The sequence below is a fragment of the Ambystoma mexicanum genome, chromosome 4q (assembly GCF_040938575.1).
Source record: "Ambystoma mexicanum isolate Mex_15411 chromosome 4q, UKY_AmexF1_1, whole genome shotgun sequence".
Taxonomy (NCBI): Eukaryota; Metazoa; Chordata; class Amphibia; order Caudata; family Ambystomatidae; genus Ambystoma; species Ambystoma mexicanum.
In genome coordinates, this window is record NC_090928.1 from 255,577,098 (window position 1) to 255,589,126 (window position 12,029).

Consider the following 12,029-nt stretch of genomic DNA (forward strand, 5'->3'; position numbering starts at 1 on the left):
GAGAGAAATATACAACAGAGCTCATATGGATATCAAATAAGGGGAATTGAGATTGGTGTTGCAGCCTTATGGCAGGGATGTGAAAGCAGGGCAAATACATACTGGGGTGAATATAAGGTCAGAATTCAAGAAAATACTTGAACATGAGAACAGATGTTACAACATGCCTTGTCAAAACATGAGATGTTTATATGTCATCTATATGATCAGATGGAAATAACGAGGAGTGAAACAGTATCTCCCACTCCTTAGTGTTTCTTCTCTCCTCTTGGTCTTGCAAAGGTCGCTGCAGTCATTAAAGCTCTATTGAAGCCAAAACATGTATCTCCTTTGTCAGGTGAATCATGCATGGGGCTCGTGATCCCACCCATGTGAGTGCTATTGCCCCCTGAGCCAGGAGGCAGCCAAACGAAATATGTTTTTATGTCAGATTGTTTTTTTGGCTTAAGATGCTATACTCATTGAGCACAACTCGAGATCATGAATGCAGATTTGCCTGTCATTTTTTCTGATTCCCGTTGAGGAGTGTCCCAGTAGGAGGTCAACTGTAGGCAGGACCAGATTAAATGTATAAAGGATGGGCAATGGCGACATTTGGGATAGGAGTCTTGCTTAGAAGTGTCTAATTTATTTACCGACTGCAGAGATATATATAGGGGCTCATTACGTGTCCGGCGGTAGCTATGCCGATAAAACCAGAGGCTGCCGCCGGACCCGTAGTGATTTACCAGCGCCGGACTTGCTGTATTAACCGGGGCATTACAGCACTAGTGGTCCAGTAAATCCAGCGCCGGCAATTCTGTTAATCCCCATTCCCATGGAGTCACATAGGACTCCATGGGAATGGCGAGCACGGAAGCACCGGCACTGTTTGCAACGGTGCTGGTGCTTCTGTGAAACTCTGCGGGCGGGACGGCACCCGCCCGCAGAACTCGTAGTTTGCCGGTCCGGGAACAACGGAGCCGGTAGAAATGTTATATTAAATTTGACTCCTGGAATTATGGGACATTGTGTGTGTACATGCTTTCTGCATTCTATGTTTGTGTACATGCTTTCTGCATTCTATGTTTGTCATATCGCTGACAGGATCTTGTCCCCACCTTGCTCATATCTTTAAACATGTCGTCACATACTCTTCAATATAATGTGGTAATCGGATTAATAACAGTTCACTGTTCCATGAACGCAAAGGTGTCTCCTTTGGCTCATCTGGGAAGTCTGGGCAGTTCTCCCTTACCACAGTGATGAGCCCAGAAAACTGCAGGAAGTGACCCCAGGGTGCTAATACTAAATCATCATTTCAGCAAAAGTCATGAATTCCATCCCTGGTAAGGGTCGGTGCAGGTTGCTCATCTATGCTCTCGCTAGTTCTGCTAATTAATCTAATGGGCAACCCTGACCTGTGGGAGAGATCATACCAGACACAGCTAATCATCTAGTGTTCCCTGTTTCAGTTTCTTTTAGTTTCTGCACCTTTCTGGACCGTTCCTTTCCAATGAGGGTAAATATAAAACATTGGAATTGTATCGTGGGTGTGGCTACCAGCCAAGCTCATATAATGCCATTGTGCTAAGGTCTCCTACAATAATCTAGAATCTGTGGTATCTGGCGGGGAAAACCATTGTGCTACAAAATGTAGTTGCAGTCAGGAAATGCAGCTAAAAATCTGGGAGTCCCAACTCCTTCCTCCTCAACCAGTTGCTTCTAGATTTTCAGAGAATGCCAACATCTCCCAGCACCCCATATGAGTCTGGTAAGCAGTACATCTATATCTTCAGATGTTTTGGGTGGAATATTGACCATGGCTCCTGGAAAGTTCTTATCACGCGTTTGGTGGTATCCCTGCCCTAATTGTGCCAGGATACCTCCCAATGCTATTTGCGTTCCCACAACTCGGTCCAGCGCAATTTGCGCCAGATCCCGAGTTGCAGGGGGGCGGGTGGGTGTTAAGTCCCCATGCCCTATTCGGTCCATTGGACCCAATGAGGTTGGAGTGGTGCAATCAGAGCTGGCGCAAACAGCACCGTGCTAATGGTGCTGAAAACGGCCCGGAAATTGTCATTTTCCGCTAAACTCGTGATTTGGCCAGCCCTTAAATGCGGCGGTAATACTGTTACCAACGCATCTAAGGGCTCAGTCCAAACTTGTGGTGAGGCCTAGAGGACCGTTGACATAATAAACATTTTGCATAACGCAGCTCTGCCCATCATGGACAGAAGAAGACAGAGCACAACCAAAAATCCACTGAGGTCTTAATCCCTTTCAGAACTATGAGGACATTATTTTCGAGACTGACTTTTGTACATTTGAATGCCTAAATAAGTGGACCTTTCATGCGTCCATTACAAGTGCATCACTGAACATAAGGTCACTGGATTGTTACATTGATTCCCCAAGGGGAACAGACAGGACTTATCTCAGTTCATTGCAAAATTGGAGTACAGGCGATAATCAATTATTTCCAATGCCAAGGGAAAAGTGTCCTTCGCGTTGTGTCCATACACAAATACAATATGAAAAATGTTCCCTGTAGAATATTGGTGTCTGCTCTAACTCGTAATGTAAGATGGGAGACAGTTCTCAAAATGTCTGTGTCTGTGCATTCAGTCCCGGGCATCAAAAAACAGCAAGCTGCGGGCTCCCATAATAACTGGGTCAGTGATCTTCCCCTTCCTCTGTGCTGATGTGTTCTGCGGGATGTCCGGTGAGACTAATGCAGTCAAGGGTTCATACCGTGTAGGCACTGGGCACTTATCCTCATGAGTGATCTTATTTGTCTGTGGAGCCCACATCTGCCATCTTGATTCAAGCGCAATGGTGCTTGTTAAGTGATGAATTTTTTGCATAAGATACCGTAGAGTACTACTCCTCCTAGATATTTAGGTATCTTCAGGTTCTGAATGGCTGCTGCTGTAAGGCAAGGTGTGGCAGCACATCCCACAACTCCAGGATCCACTAAGGGAGCTCCAGCAAGCCACCGCCATAGAGCTCGGCTGGTAGCCACAACCCTCATACAGGCAACTCAGACTTCACCAACATAATTGCAAACACAACTTTGGACCCAAAGACTGATCAGAGCATCAACCTCTCTAACAAGGACAAAACAGAGACAGGATCCATTTGGATCAGCTCATTGACACATGCAATACGTTTGTGCACAAAGCGTAAATCATGAGCTACTTCTGGACTGGACTCAGAACCTCTGCTTTCATCTCATTGGCAAACTGGAATTCGTCAGGTTCAGTCAAGCCCTAAACTCCAATAGCATGACTCCTCAAGAACCCCGGACCACCTCTCCCTCTCTCAACTCACTGACTCACCTCTCTGCGCCTTTACAATCCAACCGCAGGCCACTATACACCCACATACAGCAGATGGAATCGTGTGGAATTTAAAACCTTATCCATCACTCATCATTGTGTGCAAAAAGAGGTCCCCCAGTACCTCAACAACTGCATCACCCATACTCTCCCTGTTCGCATGCTCGGATCCAGCTTTAGTACCTCACTGTGTACCGCCCACTTAAAATGGTCCAGAGTAAAATGGCTGGCTGGGTCAGTTTCTGCATCACATCACCCACGTCACTCACACTCTGGGACTCACAATTTGCTCACATCCAAAATGAACAATCATTCCACACCTTCAAAAAACTGGTCAAGACCTGGTTGTTTGACAAATACGAGTAACAGTTTGACCTCTATGCATTGCCTAAGTTTTGTAACATGTACCTTTCACTCTTACCGATGTTCTGTATTAACACAGTGATACCCTTGGGCGTTGTAAAAAATAAATGTATGCTTAGTTGCACCACCACAACCACCACATTAAGCTTGGCATAATCCCCGACAGCACGTTACAGTGCCTACTACATCTTTAGCTCCACACCATCTGCTCTCTGTAATTTAATTTGTTATAATCACATGTAACCGTCCTAGGGATGTCTTCTACTACGTCATATTTTCTCAACTCTAGATAAAACATATACTCAGTGTCACTGCCACCATCATATAGAATGGCATGCAGTAGTCCGGTACTTCTGACCTGCACCCGGCAACACCACAGGTTTCACACCTGTACCCAATTAACAACCTCCTTTTTTCTTGCAGAGCTACCTGCAACAAGGCCACAAAAATAGCAGCATTGTGTGCTACAAGACCACTTTAAATTACATGAGAAAAATGCACAATTTCCACTAAAAGCGGCTACAAAGTTTTGTTCTCTGTGTCGATAAATCATCCAAACATGAGTCTCCATTCTTTGCATTTTTTAGTTTTGCCTTGCAGTTTGTGAGCTGTTGTGTGTACCTGTTTGTAAACCCTGCAAGTTTGCATTTGTTTCTCTTGATGCTGGTAAGTTATCAGGGGCAAGCAAGCGCTTAGCTCACTGAGCTATGTGTGCGCAGCCTGCTGGGGCAGGTTTGAATCCAGGCAGGGTCAACCCAGCCTTTCATCCTTCTGAGGTCGATGAATTGAGTACCACTGTGTGGGATAATAATGTCTTCTGTTATTTTAGTGCTCTGAGACCTATGGGTGTGTAGCGCTATATAAGAAATACATTATTATTATTATTATATGTCCTTTAACTCCTTCTGTGTCGGGTTGTGTTTGCGCACCTTTGACAAACGTTTCAATAGAAACCTAAGGAATGTAGGAAGTATTACCACACATCATCAGGGGATTATAGGAACACTTACCGCTTGCATAATACATACTGAAGGGACTACTGAGGATAATATCCATCAATCGGTAAAGCTACTAAAATCACATTGCATGATTATGTAATGCTGCTAGTCACAGTTAAAGGTTAGCCCAGTCAATGGACTATTCACCAGAAAACAGAGATGAGTAACTTTGTTGGTGTGCATGTCCTAACTTTTCTCACAAAATGTTCCATGCTCACAGAATCATTTAACAATGTAGAGAAGAGATACTGTGGAAATTCGCATCAACTTTAAATATGGTCTCACAGAAGAGTACAGTGGGACCCAGCGTCGGCTCAAGGTGCGCTCAGGACTTGCGGCCGCACAAGGGCGTCCCCCCAGCACAACAAATAAAGGCCACCTTGTCTCCAGCTCAGTGTCATGTAAACTTAAATATCGGTCTGGCCTAGCGTCTATTAAAGAATCACTCCCCTTGCCATGATTCTTTAATAGGCGCTGGACCAGACTGATATGCAGGTTTACCTGACACTGAGCTGGTCCTTAAACACACTTACAAGAACAGAGCAAGTATCAGCCGAAATAACAGAACTGAGCCCCCTGCTGTCCTGCATTTGTGGTTTGTTGGCTATAATGCTGTCTGAATGTTGGGGATGGTGTGGGGCGGGGAGGTGGACCGAAAAACCTCACCCAGGGCGCTGGCAGACCTGGGGCCAGCACGGGTGGGATCTTTGTACCTGTGTATCCGTCCACTTCGCTCCTTCTGGCAAATGCTCCACTCGCCCGTAGAAATGCACAGGAAGCATGTACTCTGGGCGTGCCTTCTCCCAGGGATTACCATAACGCAACCAATCGTCCGCCTCTTCCACCTAACAAGAGAAACAAAATGAATGTCACATGGTCAGAGGGTGCTGCACATTTCGCACTGGACTATAGCGACTTATGGTAGTCTAAGGTTTAATTTTTCATTAAGGTAAAGCTATGTGCAAACAAACGCGGCATCCCACTGTATATCTGTGATGTCTCATCTACACTAAGGGCCTCACTTACAGTTTGGCAGTGCAGTAAAAAAGTGGCAGTAACGCGGTTACCACCACTTTTACTGTGTCGTCAAATTTAGAGTTTCGAAATGAAACTCCTAAAAAGCATCTGGCTTTGGGTGAAGGACATTTCCACAGAAACCCGTCAATGCATGCAGTAATTGCCGCATTTTGTAATATCAAATCCCCATGGAGTCCCATGGGACTCCAAAAATTAGGACTAACTGAATGGTTTGCAAGAGTCTAAATCATGCTCTAACAGTATTTGACTTGTGGAAATGCTGCCAAACTCTAAATGAAGCCTAAATGTCAAACCGACAGCATTGTCCCACTCCATATTTCACCTCGCCACCTTCTCCAACTATTCACCTACATCTGGTGAACCAATGCACACACACACACATGCATGCGCTCACCACGCACAAACACACTCTCCCTCACTCTGACAGACAGAATAGCAGACACCTCCCTCTTTTTTACATCAAAGATACTTCAGGGAAGAATTACATAAAGCAGACGCAGTGGTCACAGAGCACATGCTCTCACATGGTAGCAATTGAAAATGTGTCCTTAGTACAACGATCTCCAGAGGCATGGCCAATGACCTGGGGCTACTACACATGGCACACTCGAGCAGTGGCCCATGTGACCAATACATGTTTCTTGCAAAAGAAACCGCTCTCTGTTAATATGCACTTGGCTTGCAGTTCATCGGCTGCAAACATTTATGGTGTCCGGTCAAAGGTTAGAATCCAAAAGAATCAAATGCCATAGGATCGAGTCAACAGGATCTAAAACAAAAGGTTCATATATATTTTTTTGGATTTCCGTATAGGATAAAAAAGTGTTTTCGGTCCTCTTGATTCGACCCTATTGTATTTCAATCCTTTTGATTCGATCCTTTGACCTATAACCAACATTTATATTATACCACCCATAATTCATGATTCAATGTAACAGATCTTCCCAAATTCCACACCCTGTGATCAAATGGCGTCTCTATGTTCCTTGTAAACTTTCTTACATGCATAGGTAAATAAAAATGAGACTGTCCTTATTTCACATAATCTGACTTTGACTCAATCAAACACACAAAAGCCTGCTTTTCAAATAATTCTGCTTATTCTCTTCTTACTATGTTTCTACTCTCACTCTAAGTTCTTCCTTCTTCGATGTTATTATACACTAAGCCCCAAAATAACCACCCACGACTCAAACAGCATCAGGTTTATGTGTAACTAGCAGTTGTACCCATGCTTTGCACAGTAATTCCTACTTCTGTCCTAGTTTGAAGTTTATTTAATGGACTGAACCAATGCTTCTTTGTAGACAATATTGCTAGTCTTTCCTGTAGGAGCTAGTGTGAACAAATTGTCTTTATTTCCTACTCTGGAGCCAGCAACATAAGACCATGAGAAAAGCAAGAATCCTGTGAGTCGGTTCAAGCTAATTTCAGTTAGAGCATTGAGATTGCGCAGCAACATTATTGGTGTCCCGATCTACAGCTGAGGCAGCAGTGACATCAACATAAGTGCCGTACGTGTAGGGCTGAAGAATGTAAGCATGAAGTGCCGTACCCTTATGTGTACAGCTGAAGCATGTAGGCTTCATATTGTTGCGATGGGATACATTCATAAACTTTTGTGGGAAATGAAATTTCTGTAATTATCATGAGAGATTTGCCACAATGTGACGGACAACATCCTTGCAGACACTATTGAAGAGAAATGCACCGTTTCCTGTCACCCACATTAGTACAAAAGTACTGTATTGTGCCACCCACATGACTTCAAAAGTGAGTGTCGCTATTGTCAGCTAGCATGCTAATAGTGTGGAAAGTTTAGGAACAATGAACTGCTGAAGTTTTCATGAACTGCTGAACTTTTGGATCAATTAATGTAAAAATACGACAGAACTACGGTCCAAAGAGCCATATGGCAGTGGTAAGCATTGCAGACCACTTAAAAAAATCATTATGAAAAATGTATATTTTGTACTTTTCACATTGTCTACATCACGAATCCTACCCACATGCCGAATTGCAGGGTTGTAGCATATTGGGAAGTATGCTGAACATTTCGAATAAACAGACAGACAGACACACACACACATTCAAGCATTGCAGACCGCAAGATTATAAATGCTTATATTTTATATTTTTTTCCATTGTCTACACCATGGAACCCACCCATAAGCCAAATATTCAGGTTTGTAGCATGTTCAGAAGTATACTGAACATTTCAACCAAAGACACACACTTATACACTCATTTACCTTTTATATAGAGAGAGATGAAGAGAAGGGCAGAACAGTTAAAAGCAAGGGATGCAATCTGACCGAGGGTAGGCAGACACCAACTCACCTGTAGAAAGCAACATTGCCTCAGCTCTTGAGGCTAACCATTTCTCCAATCCTTTATGGCAGATGTCTTTTCAATCTTAGACATGTATTAAGGCCTTTCAGATCTACACACAGTCAAGGGTGGCTCCACAATATATGTGCCGTAGCCATTGGTGCATACCATTGCGCGACTTTGACTCGCTTGATGATGCTAGCATCTTGCAATCTTTTGAAATGTTCAGAAATGCCCACTTTCATACTGAGAGGTATATTCCTAAACTTGGCAATGTGTAGTCTAGTCGCTCTTCTAGTCTGATCTGGAGATGGATTTCTCGTTTTTTCAGAAATGTGTAAAGTACATCCTAACCCAAAGGTAACTGAGCGATGTACAGTCAACATATGCAAAGATTTATAAAAACATAACACAATACAATAAAGTCATGAAAATGTGAAATAACTAAGGAAAAAGAACAATCCGATAAATAAACAGTATGCATATGAGTTTTTAAGCTCTTTTTGAAAACCAGCAGGATAGGAAGCACGGTGAGCAGCAAATCAGTGAAAGCAGCAGGGTAAGAGTGAGAACTAAAAATGCGAAAATCCATTCTTGAAAATGTGCAACAGAAGTAGAAGTAGAAGAGACCAAAAAAAACTCTGTTTGCGAAGAATTTAGTTTTAAAGGGAGGGAAGAAATCTAGTCCCTGATGGCACTGAGATAGTCCCACTAGAGCAGGACATCAAATGGAGATGACACACAAATGTAATCCTGGGTGTCATCAGCGTACTTGTGCCATCTCTAGGCTGGACCAGAAAATTCGACACCCTAGAGGTTTAATGTAGATGTTCAACAACATGGGGGACAGGATAAAATCTTAAAGAACACTACACACCATAGGCAAATAATCCAACCTGGTTGACGCCACCTGCTCAAACCGTAAAACGCTATTATGGACCCTGCCAAGCCCATGCAGGAGGAGAACATGTTAATCAGAACTGCATGATGGGCCATGTCAAACGGAGCGGGGAGATACAAAAGAATGAGCAAACAGGCTCTGCCGGTGCCACTATGTGCGAAGGCTCATCCACCACCTGAAGGGTACCGGCCTTGGTGCCTCTCCAAGGATGGAAGCCGGACTGAGTGTTCCAAAACAGTGCTTAGCTAGGTTATGGACAAGTAAGGCTGCGGCACCCTTTTCCAGATATTTCCCTACAATTAGGTGATAGGTCAGTAGTTGGTTTTACCCAGGGGGTCCAGGCTATGGTTTTAGAAGGAGCACATGACAATTCTTTAGGGAGTTAGTAAAAATACCCGGACTGAAGGAGGCATTAAACAAAGGAACCTGGAATAGGGAAATGGTATTAGGGATAGATTTGATTAAGCATGCAGGAATGGAGTCATCAGAATAAGAGGATGGTTTAATCAGAGAGCGAATACAGCCAAAGCCAGAACTGAAGAATGTGTCCCAGATTGTACTAGAGAAAATAATATGAGTTAGAATTTGGAACTTGGAAGCAACAAAGGATTTAAGATGTTACATTTTTTTCTACAAGGTATGAATCAAAAAATGTACTTGGGTAGAAAAAATCATACATTTTGAACAGTGCTTTATCACTTTAAAATGTGCACAAGATCAATAAAGAGCTGAAGAAATTTGGATAGTCAAATAATGGGGTTTAGCATGTCAATGTGGCATTTATATTGTCCTCAAAGTGTACAAAGCTATTTAAGTAGGGACAGGTTTTGGACATTACGCCATCATTTCTTTGTTATAGCGAATAGTCTGCTTTTCTCCCTTTATCCGTAGAGTAAACCGAGGAGCTGAAACGCATGGTTTAGTACATAGTAGACTTGCTGCAACAGCTGAATAAGCTTCTTAGCAGGCTACAGAAAAGTAATCTGAAGTCAAATCATTAACTTCAACTTGGGAAAAGGTAAGATGGCTGGAATGAAAAGAGGAGAAAGACTCAGCCAAAGACGAGAAAGAAACATTTTTAAAATACCTAACCAAATATGGAGGATTCGAAAAGGGAAAAGAAACAGTAGAATTCAGAAATATACATATAAAAGGAAGAACAGAGTGATAAGACCAGTCTAACACATGAGGAGAATTGCCAGTAAGAAGAGACTGAGCAGCAACTACCAATTCTACAGCAGAACCTAATCAGTGAGTGGGGAAATTGGACAAAGTGCTGAAGTTGTGAATTGTCAGCCTTCTTCCAAGGCAGATTAAAATCCCCCCAAATGATGTTAAGCGAATGAGCCAACGAATTAGTGGCTATAACGTCACCTACAAGATCAATTGTGGAATTCCATATGGGGGTGGGGAGATTACATGGAACTGGAAATATGAAGTGCAAGATTGGACCCCCTTCACACAGCCTCATTTTCCACCAAAGGTGTTTAGATATGTATCTTCCTCTAAGCTGTAACCGTTATGGTCTGCCGCTAGAGACCGGTTACGATTGTTACTGTTGAGAATATCATCATGTCCTTTTAGTTATGGCCAACTCAGTAGACTTGAAACGTTTTTGGTACATCCGCCTTGGTAATAGTCATGTGGCCCGAGAAACTCAAAATACTTCACACCACCATATGAATAGTAAAGGCGAATTCTCATGAGGTTTTCTGTCAGGTTACTTTCACTCGGCACCCCTTCCGCGCAATTGCCCCTTCTAGACGGCCACTGTTAACATGGTATAGCCTGGTACAGGATCTGCCAACAACTCCATGATCTCGCCTTTTTTCATAAAATATTTTGCAACAAAGAAGGGACACAATAATCAGAATGAACATATTCATAGGTAATCAATCATAATTGCCATAGTGCAGTGAATGTGCAGTTTAAATCATTGTGGTACCAGTTAATTTCCTCACCTTTTATTGCTAACACTGCCTACCAATAGCAGCACGTGCTCCTACTCTACAATACATCCCATAACTGCACTGACCTCTCACACAAGCCCCGATGAAGTTTTCACAACAGCTGGGTAGCTGACCTTTTTTTGTTGCAACTCCTACATGTCAGATCAATGAGAGGGCGGACCTTGGCATGATCCAAATGAGGCCTGTTTACACAACTGTAACACATTCTTGACCGTTTGACCTTGCAACCTTATTATCTTTTCATTTTTATTAACCTGAATAATGTGCCTCTTCCTATACTCCCCCACCCCCCCACCTTCATCAATCACTGCAAAGCTTACCGTTTAAGCAAAGAAAAGAACAGTTTGTCAATGAAGGTCAACATTTTTATTAAAATACAACATGCATAGAAACTGCGCAAAACTGTACCCCTACCCTACCAGAATTTTTACAGAATCTATATTATTAAATTCCACAAAACACACACCACCACCACCGGCACTCCACACACTCAACATACACCAGGTCAATCTGCACACACACACGCACAACAAAAGTGCTCCCTTACTCAGAAGATAGAGCATGTTCCTGCTGTTATCAACAACGCCACGCAACCCTGCAGAAAACACTAGACTGCATATCCATCTGTAATATTGCTTTCTTTGGGACAGGCTAGTTTTGTTCTCTTTTTGTTGAATATGAGGATACACCACAAACCGCTCTCCTTATGAGGGATGCGTGTCTTTACTTCCCCTGCACTCACTTCGCCATGCATGCACTTTGTCACTTTCACTTCTCCAAAACTTTACTTCTCCTGTCTTTCCCTGCTCATCATAAGAGCCCTTTTCCACCTTTATTTTTAACCCATATTCTTCTCGCTGCCTCATCTTGACCACAACCTAACCTTCACCACATCCATTACCACCATGACAATGTGACGATGCAGACATCGTAAAAGCCAGGAGACGTCAATGCATATCAAAGCTAATGTCTAGCAAAGTGAATGTAGAAGAAGTATGTGAAAATTATGTTTTCTGGGTGAAGTAACGGGGGATACCCCTTAGAAGAAATAGAGATATAGGGAACCCATTGCCATATTCCCAGACTTCCGAAAAGTCCTGGTGGAAAG

General features: G+C 43.0%; 1 protein-coding gene across 1 annotated transcript in view; it reads right to left on the minus strand.

Annotated features, from left to right (window-relative positions):
• The window catches only part of LOC138467651 (glycogen phosphorylase, brain form), a 760,591-nt gene that overhangs the window by 458,421 nt on the left and 290,141 nt on the right, over positions 1 to 12,029 (minus strand). The window contains exon 5 of the mRNA XM_069607828.1: positions 5,395 to 5,526. Within this exon, the coding sequence (XP_069463929.1) occupies positions 5,395 to 5,526 (132 nt within the window). The remainder of the gene's footprint in view (positions 1 to 5,394; positions 5,527 to 12,029) is intronic.